This window comes from Neomonachus schauinslandi, chromosome 10 (assembly GCF_002201575.2).
Source record: "Neomonachus schauinslandi chromosome 10, ASM220157v2, whole genome shotgun sequence".
Taxonomy (NCBI): Eukaryota; Metazoa; Chordata; class Mammalia; order Carnivora; family Phocidae; genus Neomonachus; species Neomonachus schauinslandi.
The window spans coordinates 121,228,530-121,252,158 of NC_058412.1; the positions used below are offsets into that span (position 1 = coordinate 121,228,530).

Below are 23,629 nucleotides of genomic sequence, written 5' to 3' on the forward strand. Positions count from 1 at the left end.
TTTTTATTTTGATGTGACTTCCAGTATTATTTGCTTTTCTTCTTAATGATGTCACATTCCAGCAAAAACAGAGAGGGGTAATGCATCCCCTGAACCACTCACGTTTTTCTCTTTAGTTCCTGAACCACCAAGCTTTCTCCCATCGAAGGACAGGAAATTGTGGGTTGTCTTATAAAATCTCTGGAAAATAGGCCTTTTGATAATCACACTTGTCATATTGGGAGCAGGCAAGAGCAGGACAGGAACGTGCAGGAGAGCCCAGAGCCATGATAGGAAATGGCACTGCGATGGACCACCGGCAAGGAGAAATGAAGGTTAAGTTAGAGAGATGAGCTCAGATGAAAAGGCAAGTAGGTGATGAAGGTCAAGGCAAATGAGCAGCAACCGAGGAACTGAGATCAGGAGAGATTCTAGAAGACCAGGCACGGTGACGGGCTCAGTGACCAGAACGCCGTGGCAATGTGAAGGGATTTAACCAGAGGGACTGTGTAAGCAGCCCTGTTAGACAGGTTCCAACCATGGTCTCAGTCCCAGACACAGGCAGGAAGGGAAATGCAAGGGGAGAGAGGAAGGAAAATGCAAGGGGAGAGAGCAAGGGGAGGTTTCATCAAGCAGGAACAGACTCGGGAATTCCAGGTTCACAGGCAACTGAGCGGGTTTGAGTGGGCACAGGGAGGGGTGGAGCGGGCAGGGTGCCAGGAGCCCCAAATGGACCACAGCCCAGAGACAAGGTGGAAGAGTAAATCCTCCCAAGCAAGACGCCAGGTGCCACGTACATGCATGGGGATACAAATGCTAGGATGCAGGGAAAGAGGAGCAGGACAGCAAAGAGAAGTCAAAGTCCTTGGAAAAGTCCAACAGAAGCATGACATGGATGATGTATATGGAAGCCTGGAAAAGAATCTATCAGGCCCCCACGTCACCACTCCCGCATGCTGGAGATTTTCTTTTGGTGCCTATCACATGTTTCACACGTAAGTATATCCTTCCTCTGAAATTTTGGGCATACTTCCTTTCTTCTTTCAGACCTACATCCGTTATTCTAAAATGGAGTCATCTTCTAGCCCCTCTGTGTTCGGGGCAAATTGGATAAACTTCCCAGTGGGCACTGATAGAGCCGGGCTCCCCAGAAGCAGAGTCTGAGACATGGTGACCTACCGAGTGCCCTCAGGAGAAAGGGGATGAAGGACAGTGAGCGAAGGAGCCGCTGAGGAAGGATGTGGTCAAACAGTCCAGCTTCAGCCTGACTCCCCGGGATCTCGGGAGCCTCAAGGGTACCAGAGCTGATCCCAGCTTGAGGCAAGGAACCAGCACTGGTACCCCACATCAGCCAGTCACTGGCCATGGCCTGCCAGGTGGGGAAAGAAGGAAACTGTTCCCATTTGCCCCAAAGCAGTTCTGTGGAGAAGGGGGAGCTGTGAGCGTCTAGCAGCCAACCGCACAGTGCCTGAGGGTTGGGGGCACCGGCTCAGGAAGGACACTGTCCAGGACACCGATAGCATCCATTCTACCCAGCACCTTCCTATCTCTGCCGTCTCCTCCTCCAGGGTCTCCTGAAGTCCCATGAGCCACTGCTTTGCAATAATGCCAGGAGCCTGCTCCTGAACCTGTTCAAAAAGGTGGGAGGCGGGCACCAAGCTGGGAATGGACTCCACTGAACACTCACTACGTGGGAAAGCTTGAGCACCCCTGCAGTAACACACTGCTTCCCTCAAAAGTCAATATATCTCCCATGAGTAAAGAGTTCCATAACTGAGTGAGTTTGATAGGTATTTCGTTCAACCTAACAGGATTTGTCGGACCATTTATTAAGTAAAAGTCACATTAACATTTTTGAGGAGGTAGCTTATGCCAGGCACTGTGTTAACTGGCTTACATGACAGAATTCACTTAATCCTTTAAAAATCTCTATGAAAGTTCTTCTGGGAGCAGTAAGTGCAGATCCCAGCTCAGGTCATGATCCCAGGGTCCTGGGATCGAGTCCTGCATTTCCAGCAGCTTTCCAGGTGACGCTGATGGTCCAGAGAGCACCACCCTCCCCCATCAGCATCACCTGGAAAGCTGCTGGAAATGCAAATTTTGAAGAGAATCCCAGGGCTGACATCCATTTGTAGACACTGTTTATTGGGGTTGGCAATCTGAGTTTTTCCCCTTCCCTATTCTATTATTAACAACACTGGAAATGTCCTCATTATTCAACGAAACACAAAATGAAAGAGTATGGAGTGTGGAAGGTGTAATTTCTGCCCAGAGGAATTTACAGGCTGGGCTAAAATTCCAACAAAAGGGCAAAAAGGGTCAAGTATAAAGTTGAGTATTGAAGTAGCATGCCTTGTGGAGGACAACAGGGTCAGCACGGAGAGAGCTGTGCTCTTAGAATGATCCAGAACACTGGTTCTCAAAGTGTGGTCTGCACACCCACTACAGGAGCATCCCCTGGGGAACACGTTAGAAATGTAAAATCTCTGGCCCCACCCTAAACCTAGTAAATCAGGAACTCGAGGGATGGAGCCAGTCCAGTTTTGTTTTAACAAACCCTCCAGGTGCTTCTCGTGCACCATAAAGCATGAGAGAAGCCCTATTATTACTCCTATTTTAAAAATGAGGAAACTGAGGTAGAAATAGGTCAAGCAACATGCCTTATGAATGGTACTTCTCAACCAACCATGCATACAAATCCCCTGGGGATCTCATTAAAAAGGCAGATTCTAACTCAATGAATCAGAACCAACCACATAGGCAGTAGCAAGTCCTTGTCTGACTTTGCTGAGTGACTGAATTAGCATGTGGACCCAGGTGATCTGATTCCAGAGACTGAGGCCTTATCATCCCATTGCCCAATTGCCATCCCTATAGGACCATGCACAGTTACACCAGGACTCTGTGAGGGGAGGGTAGAGTGTGCAGTGTTCCAGAAACTTACTTTGCTTATTCAAAGAACACCAACTGCCATCTTGTAGGAAATGATGGCTCCAGAGAAAACAGTTTGGGAAATGCTGTGACAGAAGTCCAGATGCCTAGCTTTCCGGAAACCTCAGTGGTCTCTAAGTCAGAAATATCTACGTGAAGATGCATTGCCCAAGCATCTTCCCACATTCTTGGCTAACAGACTCTCTGAGTACATTATTAAGCAATGGCATACCTGACAGGCTATTAGGTTCAGGTGAGGTTTTCTTAACCCAACTTCATGAATCTAAAACAGTGGCTCTCAAAAGTCAGCAGGCACTGGAATCACCTGGAGGGTGATTCAGTAGGTCAGGGGCAAGCCTAGATAATCTGCATTTCTAACAAGTTCCCAAGTGATGCTGATGCTGCTCACTTTGTCCTAGGTTTCCAAGACGTAAAGGTTATTGCTGTCTTAAGTCCCTCAATGGAAAGTAAGGAGTCAAACCATACCACAGAATACATGAATGGAAACATTCCTTAAATCCAGACCACTTCCTGTGGTTGAGCAACAGGTCACTGCACCAGAAATGCCCAGCCACTGGGGCGTCATTCAGAGCCAGCTCGAGCTGTCCTGGCAAACCAGAGTCCAGACCCACTGGTTCACGGAGCCCACTGGAGGAAGGCTATCTGTTTGCTTTGCCCAGAGGCTTTGTCTGCTCGCCAAGCTCCAAGCCCATGAGGATGCATCTGCCCAGAAGGTGAACTTTGTCCAATTCATCCATCCGGGAGTGGGGGGCGGGGGGACACATTCTCAATTGAACGAAGGCACTGCGAAACCTAAGTGGTAGTCCTGCTTAATCCCATTTTATACTCCTACCTCTCCAATCGTGGCAACAGCATCCGTAGAAATCTCTCATTTTTCTTTCTCCTCTTTCATCAGCTTGACCTCTTTTAAAACAACTCGAATTCCACCTTTCCTTAGCCGTTTTTTTTTTTTTTTAACATGATTTGAGAGTCATTCTTTGCAAGAAAAGGGGCTGCCAATACCCACACACTTGAATATTTCTGGCCCTAGCACACACACATCCTTCCAGCCCCAGGCAAGACCTATCCTCAGGAACTACCTAGAGAGGAAGCCAGAGAAGCACCTGATGCCGCGCAGAGTCTGCTGTTTTCATGCTGCTCTATTACAGCTACGGAGGCATCTCTGATGGCCTCGCCATCCTGCAATCCCCCCTCCCCTCCGATCCTATGGCAGGGCATTATTCCCTTCACGGAGAGGTAAGACATAGCCTTCAACAATGACTCTCATTATTATTATTATTTCAGAGAGAGCACGGAGGCTTGTAATTGATTTGGGATTGGTCGACGTGGAAACAGTACTCTCTTTAATAAAAGGGACAGGCTGTGCTACAGACAGGATGCCTGTTTCACAGGAGACGCTCCAATACAGAATCCCGAAAGCCTTCTTTCCTGGCTAGAAAATATTTAGGTGAAATTCTCACAGTTCATTTGTAAAGGAATATTCTTTTCACTTTAAGTCCTACTTCTTCAATGGCATGACATTTGAAAACTCACTAAAGCCTGACTCATTGATTCTCTTAAGACCATATTTGTACCTCTCTGGCAGTCTCTAAAGAATAGCTTTTGATTATTTTTTATTACAAGTTAAAAGAAATAGAAGTGGACATAAATCATTTTTGATTAGCTGTGCTGAAGCCCTCCCAAGGCCCCCCTGCACGCATGGCTGACTGTTCATTTGGGGTTGATCCCCGGGTTCAGAGCTCCTGCAGAGTCGGGAGGGTCCTGGATTAAACCCCATAGGGAGTGGGAAGCCCTGAGCAAAGAGGATGAGTAGGTGGTGAAGGGCCAGCACACGGGCCACCTCCCTGTGTGGCACCATCTCCTATGGCAATTTCCAGGTCCCCCCTCAGAACTCCAATCAAAGGCCACTTCCTCCAAGGGCACATCTCAGATAGATTCTTGTAGAGCATCTCCCGACAGACCCTTCTCTTCCCCTGGTAGCCTGGTCACATATGTGCTGAAATATTGAACTCCGTCTCAGTTGCTTTATGTCTGTGTCTGCTGTCAGAAGGTAAGCCCCGTGAGGACATGAAGCAGGTGCGCCTCGCTCACCACTCTTCCCCCAGGTCCCAGGCGCTGAGGCTGGGAGGAGCAGAAATCAAATCCTGAAGTGCATAAACTGAGGGTGGGCTAAGGGAAGGCCCCCAGGAAAGGGCATTAGGAAGTGAAGGAGGAAAGAATAAGTGTGTGAAGAGAAATTTCCAGGTGTGAGTTGGCTACAGTCCTCAGAGATGTGCTGCAAAGGATGACGGAGGAGGGGTCCATGTATCAGGCACAGAGAAATTGGGGAGAAAGCAACCTTCTGTAGATCCAAAGCCCAGCAAGTTTTTCATCCCCCGGGTTGCCTGGAGGAGCTATTTTTTGATCTAAGGTACCTACTACAGGTGAAAAGAAGGAAAGACAAAGCATGTGATGATGGGGCCATGACTGCAAATACACTAAAAAGCACTGAATTCTAGACTTGCTAAGCTTTATGCTTTATAAATATCTCAATAAAGCTAACAATAAAAAGTTGGGGATTCCTAAGCACAGGGTTCCCCACTGTAAGCAAACCTGGCCCAGATCCACCCTCACATCATTCTCACTGGACTTGGCTGGGGGCGGAGGTGGAGGGCAGGAACTGTCCCAAACATGAAGGTCATGCTGCCTGCTGTGTGGTGACAAATGAAGTCCTTTGTCTTTGACCCATGAGTCTCACATCTTCTGCCAGCATCTATGAATCTGTGCAGGCTAACGGCCTGCAAAGAAGGTAAACGCTCAGACCTTTCATGGTTATGAGTAGATGATTTCGTGGAACCAAGAGAGCAGAAAGATCTCCAAGGAGGGGCGGTCAGCATCATCAAACAAAGAAATGTATAAGGAACCATCACCACCATTGGCTTTAGCAACAAGAAAATCACCAGTGACCTTCACGAGGGCCACTTCTGGGAAGAGGGTGGGGGTAGTTCAAGAGAGCCACTCTTCAAGTGTAGACATCACGTTTAGGAAATATGGCTAAGAAGGGGAAAAGTAAGAAGGCAACTGGATGGGAGCAATTTGGGGAAAAAAAAAAATTCCAAGGGTATTTATATTTTGTTGATTTTTCTTTGTAAATTTGAGAAACACAAATCTAGTACAGTGTGAATTAACAGTGTATAAATATGTGCTAAATAAAAAATTTTTAATAGGAAGCCACCTGTAGGGAAGGAAAGTCTGGCATGGTGACCTAAGTGTCAGGTCTACGAGGTGACCATGGAAGGACGCTCAGGACAGAAGAATGTAAGAATGTGACACAGACATTCCAATCCTGCCTCCACCGCTCAGGACCTACGGGACTCTGGCCTGTGGGGCTCACTGACCCCCTCCAAGGCTTAGTCTCATCTACAAACAGGGCTAAAAGTAGCAACTCTTTGAAAGCCTGGCTATGAGAATCAAGTCCATCCTATGTGTAACCAAGCTATCAATGTCAGCTGCTGTGTTATTACCCACACGGAAGGGACACGTGGTACAGACGTAGGAGGTAAGAGCCGGGTCCAGCACATGCACAGCCCCGAGCCAGCGGCAGCCCTACAGAGAGCAGGGAACCAGGCTGGCTGGAAACATCAGCTGCAGAAAGGACTGACCTGTCTGCTTATCTTGTCAGCCCTGGTGTGACTGGTGTGGAGCTGACACACTCACAGGGCAAGAGCCTTTTCCTGCCAGATTAGGGTCTGCTCCCGGTCCAATGCTTGTGATTTGTTGAGACACATATGCTGTCCCTACTGAGATCTGTGCCAAGCGCTTGGACTCACAGCCTCATTTCTGTGACGCGTCAAATGTCATTTGTTGTACAACCTGTGGGGAAGCAAATCCTTTGTAGGGACGCCTGGAAATAAGCCCTGCGGTGGGGCTGACACCATGAGCCACAGTCTTCCATAAAGACCAGATGCCACATACAGAATATTTCTAAACCCCCTCTCAGATGAACGGTATCTGCTGGTGAGGAGAGTGTGAGGGAAAGTGGGGGGGGGGGGGGCTGCTTCTAAGTCTGTGGGGCCTCGTGGTTTTTTTCTGTTTCTATTAGTTACCTATATTCATTTCAAAGTATTTGGATGAAACAGAAAAGGTAAAAATACAAAGCATACATAATCTACCATCACGATCAATTACTAAGTGTCCCTGGTATGTGTCTTATAGCATTAACGTATAATACTATTTATATAAATATGGCTATATTTGTGTGCATAAATATGCATTGTTTATTTTTGATAAAAAAGATACTGAACACACTGTCTTATAACCTGCTCTTTTCACTTAAACGCCTATTGTGAAAATGGCATTCAATATACTTCTATAATCTGATATTTAATGACTCCATTCCAGCATTTACTTCTTCAGTCCCTTCTGCTGGACGTTCAGGATGTTTTCAGGTTCCATCCTTTTGAACATATTTGCAGATACATTTTTTTTTCTCTCTCTGGTTATTTTCTTAAATTCCCAAAAGTAAAATTACTTGTGGGAAGAACACGTACTTTTAAGATTTTAGCTACCTACTGCCAAATTACTTTCCAGAAAAGATGAACCCACATACACATTTTCCCTGAGTTGCACTGATAATCTGTCAGCACACCTCCAACTAGCTGGACCCTGAGCATTGTTCTGTTTTTTAAAGGGCTTCCCAAACTGCAGGCTGCTTTGCTTACTGGACGTTCCACTCAGGGCGCACACCATCTACTTGCTTCAGAAATCCTTAAAAATTTTAAGTTTCGGTTGCTCAGGCCAATGTATCACATAAGGAATTAGCAAGTTATGAATGAGGCCCTTCCACCATAGACCATGGCATTATACTCTTCTCAAGGAGAAATCGCCCCCAAACAAGATGAGCTTGTTTATAACTTTTAGTGGCCTCTATCAGCCTTTTCCCTAAAAGACTAGTGTTGTTCTAGGCTCAGGGATACATGTTTTTTGCATAGATCCTATCCATTGATTCTTAGGTAGAGTGTGCACTGTAATTCCATGAAAGCTGGCACCAGCAGCTGGGGGTTTCTAAAGGGCATATAAAGTTTCCAGGAGACAGTAAACAGGGGTATGGGCTGGTCTTCCTTTTTAACTTACTAATTTATGATCAGAAAGCACTTAAGGATAAGCACGCTATAGAGTCCCACTCTATAGAAAGGAAGGCAATCATTCTCTCCAACACAGATGATAGGGATTTATCTCATTGCTGGAGAGAAGGGGCAATGACATATTATTCTGGAAACAGAGTCACTGGCTTTATTTCCCTGACTTAAAACTGGTGGATAAAAAAACGTTTCCATCTTTGGTGACCAACAGTGATGCCTCAGTGTCTCTTGGAAGCTACAGAAGGAAATAGCATTGTTGAAAGGTAGACTCTTGGCCACAGTATACCTGTTTCGCTTACTTTGGAAATTTTCAGACTGAGTCACAAAAGCCCTGATCTGTGGAAAAGAACTGTGGCCAGTCTGTATGCTGTTCCTCCAGGTGCTGGAACAGATCCAAAGCAGCATCTCATGAGAAATTCACTACTGCCTCAGCCCATGTCGGATCAGGGTGCAGCAGCCTCCTGATCGGCAGGCAGCTGTCATAACAGGTGCCTCATATTTTCTACAAAGATGTTAACTCACTTCCAACCACACTGCTGAATGTAAGCCTGGACTTAACTAGCCAAGCAGCATTTACCAGACAGCACAGTGTAAACCATCTACCTTCCAGTATTTCCTGAAGTATAGATGAAGGAGACAATATTTCTGGTGGTTTCCTTAAAGGAGTAGCTATTGAAACTATTCACTCACCAGGTATATCTAAAGTATCCCAGGATAGAGACATATTAGCAGAGAGTTGGGGACTTTTGTCCCATCTCACTGCCCAACTCCATCCCCTCCCTCTTTGACCACCTCCCCAAACTGCCTTTGCACAGAGCACCAATAAAGGAAACGAGCCCGTGAAGCTCAATTGTGTGCCCTCAATAGACAGAACGCCGTGCCTTACATCAGACGCTGTTTTCTTTATGAGGACTCCTGGGAACAATTCCTGTCTGGCTTCTGTGTGAACAAGTTAGAAGTTTCCAGAGCAATTGGTTTGTGTTTATCTTGTGGACACTCTGAACTGTGTATCTGACAAATTTCCTTTATGCGGTTAGCAGCTGCGGTGCGGTGGGCTCCGCCCGTGACCCACCCCCCTCAACCCAGGAAGCCACAGATGTGGAGAAACGCAGTTTTAACATTATGACCAGCTCTGCAGCAGTGTGTTCCTTTCCTATCTCCCGCTGCCTCACTTTTAATTTATGCTATCTTGTCATGCTTTATGTCCCATTGTAAGCCACCTGAAAAACGTTCTGTGAAATAAGATTTGGTTTACACTGAAAAGGAGGTAAATAAATAAGATGTGGAAGAGCTCCACACCATATGTTTCTGTTTTCTCCAATACTTCTATTACCTTCTAAATCCTCCTGCTGATAAAGCCAAGGTTTAGGACATGCAACTCAGAAATGCAACAACAATCACCATAAAATAATTGGAAAAGCTAAGTAAAGGTGTTGAAAATATTGTGATTGCTCTTTCTCGGTCTCCTGACCCAACCGAGGCAATGCCGTCGAAATGACAAAGCTTCTAGAGAGCCCGATGCACATGAATACGAATTACAACTGAAAGATGAATTAACACTAAATACTTGAGTGACACATGGAAGTTTACCGTGAGTCTTGTGGTCTGCAGGCAGACCGGGGAAGCAAGAGGGTCGGGCACTACTACTCTTTTCATTCTACTGCACTGCTACGGAGCAAGGAAGAATGGTCAGCCCCGAGAGATGCTTTTTCACCCAGGGATTTTCCAACTGCAGGAAATGGGTTCAAATGCAAGAAGAGAAGCAATACTATGAACTTCCATCCATGTGCAGAGAGATGGCTGGGCATGGGCTGGGGACCAACATCCAAACTAGATCAGCCAGAAGAGATGGTGGAGATCTTTCAATAAATGAAGGTAGAGGTAACTGGAGTTAGCGTCTTCCAACCAATATTCTTGTTTTGCTGAAGCTCAGATTATGCTCTCCACTAAGACTTTCTGCAGTGTTGCAAATGTCCTGTGTGCGCTTGTCCAACATGGTAGCCACTAGATGCACGTGGCTACTGTGCACCTGCAACGCGACTAGTATGATGGGCGTCTAAGTTCGGAATTTTATTTATTTTAATTAATTTAAATGTAAATAGCCATTGTAACCTTAACAGGGTCGTAGGATACAAGATCAGTATATGGAAGTCAACTGTATTTCTATACAGCAGCAGTAAAAAGTCAGAAATGGAGATCTTTTTATACCAAAAATATCAGATACCAAGGATAAGTCTGACCAAAAAAATGTGTCAGACCTATGCACTGAAAATTACAGAGAGTGCTGAGTGAAATCACCATAGACCTTAAATAAATGAAGAACTATACCATGTTCAGACTCACAAAAGTCATTATTGCTAAGATAGTCAGTTCTCTGCAAAAGTGATTTACAGATTCAATGCAATCAATCCCCATCAAAATCCCAACAGGCTTTTCATGTAGAAGTTGACAAAGTGATTCTAAAAGTCATATGGAAGTGCAAAAGACATAGAACAGCCATAATCACTGTGAAAATGAAGAACAACTGGAAGACTAACATACCAGATTTCAAAACTTATTATAAAGCTTACAGTAACCAAGTTAGTGTGATAGTGGCATAAAGATAGACGAAGAGATCAATGGAACGGGAGCAAGGGCCCAGGGATAGCCCCCTATCTCTGTGGACAAAAGCAGCACAGCAGAGAAAGGCGGCTCTTTTTCAACTAATGATGTTGGAACAATGGAGATACCTAAATGCACACCAAAAGAAAAAAGAACTTCAATGCATACCTCACACCATATGCAAAATTAACTCAAAATGGATCACAGACCTAAATGTAAAAGCTAAATTATAAAATCTCCAGAAGGAAACAGAAGAAAAAAATCATTGTCTCCTTCAGTTAGGCAAAGATTTCTTACAAATGATGCCAGGACAAGATCCAAAAAAGAAAAAATGATAAATTTGATTTCATCCAAATTTAAAAATTGCTCTTCCAATGCTACAATTAAGAGAATGAAAAGAAAAACCACAGATGAAGAGAGAAAATATTTGCAAAGCATGTATCTGATGAAGGATTTGTATCCAGAACATAAAGAGAACTTCAAAATGCAATAATAAGGAAACAAACCAATAATAAAGGATCAAAAAAAAAAAAAAAAAAAAACTGAAACAGACACAGCACCAAAGATGACACACGAATGCCAGCAAATGAGCACATGGAGAGGAGTTCAACATCACTGGTCCTGAGGGAAAGGGAAACAAGAATCACGAGGAGGTACCACTACACACCTGTTCAAATGGCTCAAACTAAAAAGAATGACCATACCAAGCGTTGGCAGGGATGTTGATGAGCAAAGACAGCTCCCATCCACTGCTGATGGGAATGCAAAATGGTACAACCATACAGGAAAACAGCTCAGCAGTTCTTTAAAAGTTACACATCTACTAGATGACCCAGCCATTCCACTTCTAGGCATCTGTCCAAGAGAAATGAAAGCATTTGCCCATACGTCCATTCAAGTCCATGAATGTTCATAGCAACTTGTTTTTAAATAACCGGTAAATGAACAACCCACATGTCCATCCACAGATGAATGTATAAAGGAATCATGGTATCTTCATACAATGGAGGATTACTCAACAAAAAAAATTTTAAATAAAGTTCATATATACACATCATAGAGGAATCTCAAAGTAATTCTGTTGAGTGAAAAAAAAGAGTACATACAGTGTGACTTCATATAAAATTCTAGAACATGCAAATGAATACACAGTTGACCCTTCAACAACATGGGGGTTAAAAACAGCAAGCCCCACTACAGTCAAAAATATGTGTATGACTTCTGTCTCCCCCCACAAACTAAATGAGTAATAGCCTATGTTGACCAGAAGGTTTACCGATAACATAGTTAATATATACTGTATTCTTAGTGAAGTTAGAGAAAAGAAAATGTTAAAATCATAAGGAAGTGAAAATACATTTACAGTACTGTACTGTATTTATTGGGAAAAAAAAAAATCTATGTATAAGTGCACCCACCCAGTTCAAACCTGTGCAAGATCAAGGGTCAACTGTTCAGTGACAGAACACGGATCAGTGATCACCTGGAGACAGATGAGAGTAAGGAAGGCAGAAAGGAGGGATTTCAAATGGGAATAAGGAAACTTCTGAGGATGATGGATATGTCTAGTATCTTGACTGTGATCACAGTTTCACAAATATACCCACGTGAAAATGTGTTAAATTACCCATTTTAAGTACTATATCTCAATGAAACCTCAATGAATTTGTGTAAAATAAAAAACAAAACCAAAATACGTTCAATAGCCCATGTGGCTACTCACTGGTATTTCTACATTAGCATCCCTGGGAACATCTCTGATGCTGCAACAATTTGTGTCTAATTCTGTGTCCCATCCTTTCCCCTACCTCCACTGAAAGAGATCCTCTCTTATCTTGCTTTGAAAGTAAGGCCAAAGAGCAGACCTAAGAGCGGAACAGATTCAAACTCAGAACATCCTCCTTTCTTTCTTTTTTTTTTTTATTCTTATGTTAATCCCCATACATTACATCATTAGTTTTAGATGTAGTGTTCCATGATTCATTGTTTGTGCATAACACCCAGTGCTCCATGCAGAATGTGCCCTCCTCAATACCCACCACCAGGCTAACCCATCCTCCCACCCCCCTCCCCTCTAGAACCCTCAGTTTGTCTTTCAGAGTCCATCGTCTCTCATGGTTTGTCTACCCCTCCGATTTCCCCCGCTTCATTCTTCCCCTCCCGCTACCTTCTTCTTCTTTCCTCCTGACTTTCTTGAGAGACTCTTTCAGCCAAAGAACACATGGCTTTGCTGATGTAGTGAAATATTCTGGCAAAGGGTGATTTTATCAGACTTTACCAGAATACTGTGGAAGAGCATTACCCATCAGACAGGAATCCGGTGGACCACTGGGTAGTTAAGGTCCCTCCAGTGAAGATTTCATGATTCCACATACCCAGAATCTAAAGTATTAAGTTTTGCCTTCGCCCTGGGGGTCTGGCCTTAAAGGACAAAGTTTGTTAGAAGGCAGCGTGGAAAGGGCATAATTACAAATTCTAGTTCTGGCACTTCTAGGTTTGTGGTCTTAGTTTCTGCATCTGTAAAATGGGTATCCTGATGCCTACAGAACCAAGTTAGAGTGAAGATCTCACAAGATCATGGAGGCAGAGTATCATCCAAGGAGCAGAGGCACATCAAAATATCCCCTCCCCTTACCCACACCGAGCCCTTCATCCCAGCACATGCTTTCTGCCCTTACCGAGGAATGGGCAGGCATGAGCAGGGGGCCACTCCCATCCTTACCTGGAGCCAAAGTTTGTCATGCTGAGACCACTTCCCACCAGCGATGCACTGAAATGTGGCGTTCTGCCCCACGTTCACCTCAACATTTTGGAGCCGCAGAAAGTGAGGTGCTTTTCCTAGGAGAGAAACCAAACTGCACGTGAGGGCTGAATTCAACAGCCGGCAGCACTTCCCCATGGGTGGACGGCAGCTCAGGACGAGCGCTGGGCAGCGGGGCATCAGCACCTGGGAAGTGGCCTGGCGCAGCAAAGCTACTGTTGCTTGCTCACTTACTGTGAGCCAGGCACTGCTTGTCCTAAGAGCTTCACGTGATCGCCTCACTTAAACCCCGCCAATATCCAGGCGATGGGTAACATCTCCATTTCACAATCAGAAAATGAAGGCTCTGAGGACTTACATAGTTCAGCACAGTCAGAGAGCCAGAAAGTGAGGGAGCCAAGACATGAATCCAGGCCTCTCGGAGCCTCAAAATCCCACTTATTAGCATCTGGGCAATACTGGCATGTTCGGAAGGAAAAACTGAAGGTGGGGACATGGGGAGGATTCATCAGAGAGAAGTCCTCCCTCCAGCCTGAGAGCAGAAAGAGGAAAGCTGAAGCAAAGCACCTCTGAGCCTGAGACCCACACGCCTGGCCATGGTGAGGACGCCGATGAGGAAGATGATAAGGAAGGTAGAGCAAAGGAGGGAGAAGAGGTGGAGGAGAAAACCAGGAGCTGTCATTCACACAGGACTCGCTGTGCGGGGTCCACACACGGTAACTCACTGAACCCAACGCGGCTGGTGGCAGGATCATCTCTGTCTTACAGTGAGCGAACTGAGGCACAGAGAACTCAAGCAACACTCAGTCTACACTCTGAACTCTAAGCTACAGTCTCTCTCAAGGATGGGAGGGATGGACGACATTTGCTCTGGGGACTTGGCATAACAGGAAAAGGGACTTTCAAATAAATGAAACTCACAGGGTCTGTGAGTAATCATCCCAGAATGAAACTGTTTCATGTGGGGTAATGGGTTCATCTCTTTCCTTGTTTGTGGAGTCAGGGTCTCACCTATTTGAGCTCACCCAAGATGCATGGGTTGCTAACCAATGTCTAGAAATATGAATTTCTTCACTGAGGCACAAAAGTGCCAAGGATCCCCTAGCACATCAACCAAATCAATGATAAACTGGACAGCCACTACACCACGATGAGCCCAAATGAACAGTTGTTAAGACGACCAAGAAGGTTCAACAAGGGCCTCTGGCCATCTTTTCAGAGAGAGTCCGATACCCAGAGAGACGACTAAAAGCAATAATGTCACTTATCTAAAGCTCTGGCAATGACAGGCACTCTGATAAATGCTTTACATGCTTTATCTAATTTAACTTTGTAACATTCCTGTAAAGCAGACAGTATTACTATTCCCCTTTCAGAGAGGCAGAAACCAAGGCTCAACGAGTTTAATTTGCTCAAAGCTACATGGCATTAGTAAGAGACAAACAGAATTCAGTCCAAATCTTAGCCCAAATGTCAACATTTAAATCATACATTCTCTGGCTTCCTGGGTAATGGGAGGTCAGTGGTGTCAGGGTTGAGAGAAAGGGCTTGCAGGCCAGGCTGTGCTGACTCAAGGCTCCTCTCATTGCTCCCAAGTATTTAATCATGAGTCATCCTGTTCCCAGCCATTTGTCCCCATGGCCTTCCCACTTTGAACTACCTGCTCTACCAATGTGTGTCATGACATAGAGAGTTCAGCCAAAGCCAAACCTTTGGCATGATGAGGCAGACCTGCTGTGTGAAAACACACCTTCTTCTCAGGCTCTTAAAAAAGGACAACAGCTCAGGGACCCCCTCATGCTACCTTCAGGACCCCACTGCTAAAGTCGTGTCAAGCAGCAAAGGCACAGGGGAGACCTCTCCTTGCAGGCTTCTCCAAACTGAAGATTCCAGCATCTGGTCAACCTGACAAATACCATGCTGCTTTGATTGTCTGAAATTGTTTCCTTTTGGCTTTCCTGTATAATTTTTTTTTTTTAAAGATTTTATTTATTTATTTGACAGAGAGAGACACAGCAAGAGAGAGAACGCAAGCAGAGGGAGTGGGAGAGGGAGAAGCAAGCTTCCCGCAGAGCAGGGAGCCCGATGCGGGGCTCGATCCCAGTACCCTGGGATCATGACCTGCGCCGAAGGCAGACGCTTAACGACTGAGCCACCCAGGCGCCCCTCCTGTATAATTTTATAAAGTTATTTTTGCAACTTTCAGTTCAAGTCAATTCTTCAAGTAGGACTAAAAGTAAACCCTGTAAGCCCCTTTACACCCCAGGTTTAAAAGGGAGGGAACAGCCACTCCATGCAGGGAGGGACGACAGTCTCAGCTCCAATCTTGGGAGGCTTTGTGCTGGGTTTCACAAAGGGACGTCTGTCTGTCCTTACCCTTGGGGACACTGGGCAAATGGTTTAACCTCTGGAACTTGTACAATGGGAAATGGATCTCTGGATCAATGTCCCCTGCTTGCTTCTGATTCCCGGCTTCTTAGCAGCAGAACTTTTGTCTGGATTCTTTCATCTTCAGGCCCTCTTCCTCCCTCCCTTCTGGGTTAAGGGGTAGAGAATTTAGAGGCTTAATGGCCCCTAGGGTTAATATTCTGGTGGAACATGGATGGTTTATAGCAGTGAGGTTGAACCCATGCACCCACAGAAGCCAGTTATATCAATGAATAAAGTGGTTCAGTGGAAAACAAAACAAAAACAAAACACCACCTCCTTGTTCCATAATCACTTTCCCACTTTTGATAGAGATTTGTGTAAAATAAAGATTTGGGGGCATCTGGGTGGCTCAGTCAGTTAAGCATCTGCCTTCAGCTCAGGTCATGACCCCAGGATCCTGGGATCGAGTCCTGCATCGGGCTCCCTGCTCCACGGGGAGCCTGCTTCTCCCTCTCCCTCTGCCCCTCCCCTTCGCTCATTCTCTCTCTCCCAAATAAGTAAAATCTTAAAAAAAAAAAAAATAGTAAAATAAAGATTTCTCTCTCTGTGAGAACAGTAACGTTGCACACACAGTGACAACTGGTATCTGACACCAGCCTCAGCACTGAGGAGGGACTGAGGAGTGTAGGGCCTGAGGAGAGATGGATAAAGACCCCATGACCCCTTGAAAGGGGGTTACTCAAATCCAGCAGAGAAGGCCACTCCACAGTACTTTGCTCAGGGCAGCCAATCGTCCAATTTTTCAACCCAAGTAAGAAATCCGATTTTATGTGAAATCTCATTCTAAAATCTTGACTAAATTCCATTAAAACGCCATGCAGACTTAACAAAACACATCTGCAGGCAAGCTCTTCACACGTGCAGTCTCTGTTAGCTCCTATGTAAGTCATCTAGAACAATTCCCACTGGCCAGTCCTGCCTTGTCTGGCTCCATAAATCCAGGGATGCCCCCAACCCTCCAGGCAGCATGCTGTGGATCACATGACTGCTAGCCCTAGATCAACATTCCCGACACAAGAACTTACCCAGAACTGGGGAGCCTCCTTATGTTGGCGACCTGTTCAGGCCACTTCTCTGAGCTCCTGGCCTTTCTGACCCTCCCTCTCCCCGCAAAACACACACACACACACACACACACACTCTCTCTCTCTCTCTCTCTCTCTCTCTCTCTCTCTCCCCCTCCGGTCTACTTCTGAGCCCTATGCTCTCTCCACCATGATTTTCCTCCAGCATCTATAGCTCAGGGAAAGAATTTATCCCGCCAGCTTCCACTTGCCAACTTGGGGCCAAACACGGTTGACCTTGGGGCCCAGCCCAGTCTCCAGCATGTGGTTTTAAACATCCCACCCTCACTCCCCACTAAGACCCAGCACCCCCAAAGTGGGGTCCCACTGAAGGAGGGTTAACAGCAAACTGGCTGTGCATTTGGGGCAAAATGCCTTGATGTTGGTGACATTTAAACTCCTGCCAATGTCAGCGCAGCATCTGGAGACACAGTATTATGCCCTTTATCTCGCTCTTTAAACCTGACAGCGCTCAGTAGGAAGCCATGCGATTGAGGAGAAAGCGCAGTACATACATTAGAAACGTGTTGCAGACGCTCCGTGGGCTCAGTGACATGGCCCTGCAAGGTTGTGATGGGGGGGAAAAAAAGAGTTTAAAAAATTCTAAAAGTCAACTTGGGAGCTAGAAACTTGGAGACCGGGTGGAAAATCGTGCCGACATTTCTCGTGTGCGGTTGCAGCTGTGGTGTCCCTGCTCACAGCTGACACCGAGAACAACAGCAGAGGGGTGACAATGGCTAAAATACTTTTAGAATCCCACAAAAATGTTAAATGGGCTATAAAATATAGACGAGAGGCTTCAGTTTGTAAGAGAAAATCACTTCCTTTGAGTCTTATGCCTGTCTGTCGGTCGGTGTTTTGGAAGCTGCACGGCAATCATGGGAAGTGGTTAACTTCAGCTCAAATCGATCGAGAATACAGTTGCAAATCAGGCACTAACCGGCCCCCACCCCACCGGCCCTGGAACTTTTGGAATATTTAGCAGAATAGCTTATTGATAAGTGCTGACCTGATATTAAGAGAAAAAATGTTTTGTAGGACGGAAGTGGAGAATTACAAAGCCTGAGGAGAACGCATGTTTCTCAATATAGTTAAGTTTTTAGCACCCGTGAGTGAAACCATAAATGCACTCACACGAAGGCTCTGGGGGCAAAAGGCGCCATCAGTGCAAAGGAGCCACCAGCAGCACGCATGACTCACGGCCCCCCGAGCCCCCCAGGATGCACACACGGTCGGCACGCTGGAAGGCATCACTCAGCTCCAGAGACGTACACCACCGCAGCCTGCACCAGCCAGGTGCCCAAGCCACAAACCCAGGAGAGCACCATTTCTGATGCCTCTGCCTCCCAAACCAACCCATCAAATAGGACCAGCGGACTCTACCTCCTAAATCTCTCTCTCACCTGTCCACCTCTCTCCATCTCTGTGCTTTGTTTCTTCATAGCACTGCTGACCATCTGTTACGGGCTACATTGTGTGTCCCCCCCCCCCCAAAAAAAAGATTCAGATATTGAAGCCCTACTGCTCCACACCTCAGAGTGTGCCGGTATTTGGAGATAGGGCTTTTATTAGGGTGGACCTTAATCCAATCTATCTGGTGTCCTGAGAAGGTTTGGACACACAGAAACGTATCAGGAACACTACACAGAGCAAAGCCCATGTGAGGACAGAGCAAGAAGGCAGCCAGCTGCAAAGGACAGAAGCCTCAGGAAAAACCAACCCTGCTCTCTTCACCCTGGAATTCCACCTACAGAACTGTGGGCAAATACATTTCTGCTGTTTAAGCCTGCCCAGCATGTAACATTCTGTATGGCAGTCTTAGCCAACTAATTTACCCTGTTAGAGATCATATAATTAATTACTTGACTATTTCATTTCCAGTGTCTTCCATCTCAACGGAAGCCCCCAAGGACAGAGAATGAATGTGCATAAACCCAGAATAGTGCCTGTCCTGGAGTACATGCTCAGTAAACACATGCCAAACGGTGAACAGACGTCTCTCCACCAGCCTGGTCCAGGCCACCGCCACCTACCTCTTCCATGACTCCAGAACTTCCTTCCTGATCGGTCTTCCTGGCTTCTCTATTCTCCTTCAGCTCATTCTCTGCAGAGCAGCCAAAGTGATCTTCTAAACACTTAAATGAGATCAAATCAATCCCTGGGACAAATCCTTCCAGGGGCGCCTCCTTGTGTTTTGATCAAAGCCTAACCTCATCGAGACACTCAGCCCCTCCACGGCCTGGCCTCAGCCTCCCTCCGCAACCTTCACTCAGACCCTTTTTCCCTGTGCTCCCTACACTCTAGCTACTCTGGCAACACCTGTGAATTCCCACTGCAGGGCCTCTGCACCTGCTGTTTCCTCTGCCTGGCCTGCCCCCCCTCCCTAGATCACCGCACAAGGGACTCAGGTGTCAGCTCAGACCACAGGTGCCCAGACTCATCCCCTGCCCTCTCTACCTAAGGAGCCCTCCCCAACCACAGCAACTCACATTTATTCTCTCCACCACACTATCACTATCTGAAGTTACATTTGTTACTACTTACTATTACTTATTGAGTGGCTTTCCTCCCTCTGCCACTCAGCTAACACCATGGAGACAAGGATCTAACCAACGTGATGACTGAAGTGCCCCCCATGTCCAGAACAAGTTCCTGACACATAGCTCATGTGCAATAATTTACCTGTTGAAGAAAGTAGGAGTGAAGAGCTGGAGTGGCTGTGGACTGAGCACCCAACTGGAGAAGGGGCCTTTGCGAGGCACCGCTCAACTCTATGCAACTCAGGAGCTGTGTGCACAGACCCCTGCAGACTATACGCACCGCCAGGATTTGTACATACTGTTCAGTGGAATTTTTCCAATTCCAGCCACTATCACAGAGTCCTCACTTTTTGATTTCTGGGGAGTTTAAGCCCAAGCCGCCTAAGCATCGAGGCTAAACTCTGCATTGTACTCCCATTACCCAGGAACACAGCCAGAGTCACGTCCTTCTGAGTTATATCCTGTGGCCCATTTGCTGGCTAACTGGCTCTCAGCAATTCCATAACCATGCAATCCACACTCCTCAGCAGGAGGAATACAAGGCTGTCAGGGAGAATCCTAAATTCAGGAGCAGCCCCAGTGAGGCTGGGGCGGGGAGGTACTCCAAGGGGGGGGCATGAGGCTTTAGGGTGTAAAAGCATCTAAACACCCTCCAGAGAACCCTTTCCCATACAGACGTCTCAGAGAGAAGGAAGCATTTGGCTTTAACAGCAAACCAGTGCTTGAAGTTAAGGCGGAGTTGAGATTGAAACAAGGGACAGGAATCAGGTTGGGCCTCACGACAGAGGTGAAAATTCCCCACTCTGAGTAGAGAGATCTGGGATCCCCGACAAGAGAGCCAGGCCAGATTCTCCCGGGAAGGGCCAAAAGTCACCTACTAGAAAAACCAAGTATAGGGTAAGAAGCAGGGATGCAGCTGGACACAGCAGAGGTGAGCGTCCCCAGCGAGGATGGGATGTGTGCAGGGCTTGGGGAAACTGAACCCTGCCTCACAGAGACCACCTCAAAACTGGGAGCTGGGCAGAGCTGAGTGTGTGGGGTTAGGCGGACCACAGGGAGGGCAAACACGTCCTGCAGCAGTTGTCCAGGGTGAGATCAAAGGTCATTCTTTAACGGGCAGCTAATCCTGATTCCCAGAAGGCCAGGGAGGGGAAGGCTTAATCGGGGTGAGTTGGATTAACTATCTACTATATAAATGGTGCATGGAGTTAAGGCAACAGCGCTTGGAGTTAAGGCAGAGCTGAGGCTGGAATAAGGAACAGGAATCAGGTTGGGCCTTATAACAGACGTGGAAATTCCCACTGCATGGCTGGGGGGATTTCTGGGACCCTCTTCACATGAGGTCTGGTTCAGCAGGCATGACTGCATGGACAGACCCACCTAAGGAAATCCCAAACACCCAGCAAGTAACCCAGAGGGCAGGAAGCTCAGGCCAGAGTAATGAAGAATCTCGTATGATCTCAGCATTCCTGAGAAGCTGGCTGGTTTCGGGGGAGAAGGGCTCCCTTGCAGAGACACAAAACACAATGATCCCAAACACCGCCTAGCCAAAACCCCTTGGAGCCTGTCCCAAATTCCTCCAGAGAGGTGCTCTAAGCAATGAGTCAAACAATTGGCATTCTAGTGCTGGGGAAGGAAGTGATGTTCAAGTTCTAACAAATTCATTGCAGCAGAAGTGGAAAGCGTCATTTCAATTAAAGCAACATGGATGGGGTGGACATGAGAAGAGCCCCAAAATGAAAGGACTGAAAGGCCTCTAACAAGGGGCATGACACTTCTTGAGGAAATAGCAAACTGCACCACAACCAATAGCGTAACTCATGGCTACGAGGACGGAGTAGAGCGAGCCCTCCAGGAGTTACCTGGAACCAGCTGGCTGCCAAGAAATTAATGGGAATCTCCAATATGCAGAATGCTAACAAACTAATGGGGCTGGTATCCCAGCTAGCCCTCCTGGGGGCGGCCAGCACCCCCATGCATATTCCTTTGACTACAGCCCCCCCAACCAAATGTCACTAGATAGGATGCCATCCAACTCCCCTCTGGGATTTCGTGAAACTGGGAACCACAGGTCCTTGCACAAACATGTTACGATATCTGAGACTAAACACAGCAAAGAGAGCGAACTTCAAGGGGGAGACTGGATGGGCACAGAGGAGCGGTATGCCTTCAAGGACTCTTGACACTGGACCGTGAGCACTAACCACTGTGAGAAAACTCTCCCAATGCCTACACAGAGCTGATGAGTGTATTTAAAATTACTTTTAAAGAATTAATAGCTTTGGGGTACTTTTCCCTGTGAGTGAACAGTGTACTAATTTGCTCAGTGTTTTGGTGGTGGTCTTTTTTTAAGACAATTGCACAAGATTCTATCCAAAGCCTTCTAATTCTTCCACTTCGGTGGTCTGAATCCCACTAACAATCAGGACTTTAGACTCCGTTAACGACGGAGACAGATTCAAACGAAGATGTTTTGCCACTCTCTGCAAATTCCTGTAGGTGCTGCCTGTTGAACAGGCCGGCGAAATTACGAATTTATTCAGGACTGATTGCACTGAGTGTGTAAGCATTTCTGAAGGATTAAAAAAGAGAGACCGAGCCAGAGATGGTTGTGAGCTGAATGAATGGGGGGGACTGCAGGCTCCAAGCTCCCCAGTCTGGCAGGGAGTTGGGGCTGTGTGAGGAGGAGGGAGCAGACTTACTGCATGGATGAGCAAGGACCCGGACCTCGTCCACAGCGATGTAGCCAGGATGACCCTTCAAAGAGACGGATTCAAATATCACCTGCAACACACAGGGTGGGAGTCAATTTCACAGAAGTAGTTGTAGGCATCACAGGAAGCTGCCCAGCCCCCAAACCCTCTATGTTTCAGCTTCCCACCAGAACCTCCCCAAGAGGCCTTCTATTAGCCTTGTACACTACCCTGGCAATGGACTCGGATTTTCAAAACAAGATTAAAAAAAAAAAAAAAAAGGCCACATTCTAATGACCAGCAAAAGAAGAGTCAGCCACATGGAACATTTTTAATGGATTTCAGAAATAACGCTTGAATGCAGAAGAACAACCGAAGCATGGCCTGAAACCCCAATCTGCACCTTTTTCATTGTTGTTTCAAGTGAAGCAAGAGGAGAATTACTTCCTAATACCCCAACTTTCTTATGAAGTGTGACAGAGGAGCTTACCTTGGAAGCTACCATAAGCCAAGGAGGGTTTACCCTGATTTGATTCTACATCCCCCAGGAATATATGCCATCTGAATTTTTTTTTTTAATTTTAATTCCAATACAGTTAACATTCAGTGTTATATTAGTTTCGGGTGTACAACACAGTGATTCAACACTTCCATACCACACCCAGTGCTCATCACAGCAAGTGCACTCCTCGACCCCCATCCCTTATTTGTCCAATAATCCCCCCCAGCCCCCCTCTCCTCTCTGGTCCCATTCCCTCCTCCCCCCATCAGTTTGTTCTCCATAGTTAAGAGTCTGTTTCTTGGTTTGTCTCTCTCTCCCATTTGAATTTCTTAATAACACCTCTTGAAGATAAGCCCCATGCACAAATGCTGGTATCCAGGAATCCAAAGGCAACAAGTTCTTTAAATTCTCCATTCTGACTCTCTCACCCAAACCGTGTATTTCAGTAGAGCTTTTAAAACTCAGTTAACAGCTTTCCTTGCCACCCACTGTCTAACTTCGCCTAGGAGATGTGACTGCCTATGTGAACACCATGAACAATGCCCTTGACCTCCCTAATTCCATGGTCTTTATCTCCCAAGCAGCTTCGGCCACATCCACATCCTTGTCCACTCCAGAAACCGGAAATTCCATCCACCGGTATTCTGACACAGCCTCCTGCCCCTCACTCCTTTTAAACCTGCCCCTGCGGCTCACATCGTACCCTGGACCTCACCCTTCCTAGAGCCTGTATGATGGCCCGGGCCTCCTGTGTTCTCAGCAAGCCCAGGGCCGCCCCACCACACTAGCTAACCATCCACATTGATCTCACTCAAAGCCCTAATTCTTTCACACCCTCATTCCAAATTTGACAAGTCTATTGCAAACTTGCCTTCTCCACTGCTGTGCCCCACACAAATGTCCCCCTTCAACATCACCCACCCAATCCCAGCACACACCCACAGCACATCTTCAACAGGTAAGGGGACAGGAGAGGGGCTCATTTCT

At 46.5% G+C, this 23,629-nt stretch overlaps 1 protein-coding gene across 1 annotated transcript in view; it reads right to left on the reverse strand.

Annotated features, from left to right (window-relative positions):
* Positions 1-23,629, reverse strand: part of PTPRT (protein tyrosine phosphatase receptor type T) — an 831,114-nt gene that overhangs the window by 710,068 nt on the left and 97,417 nt on the right. The window contains exons 4-5 of the mRNA XM_044919044.1: positions 22,150-22,231; positions 13,375-13,490 (exon numbers count right to left, since the gene is read on the reverse strand). Of these exons, the coding sequence (XP_044774979.1) occupies positions 13,375-13,490; positions 22,150-22,231 (198 nt within the window). The remainder of the gene's footprint in view (positions 1-13,374; positions 13,491-22,149; positions 22,232-23,629) is intronic.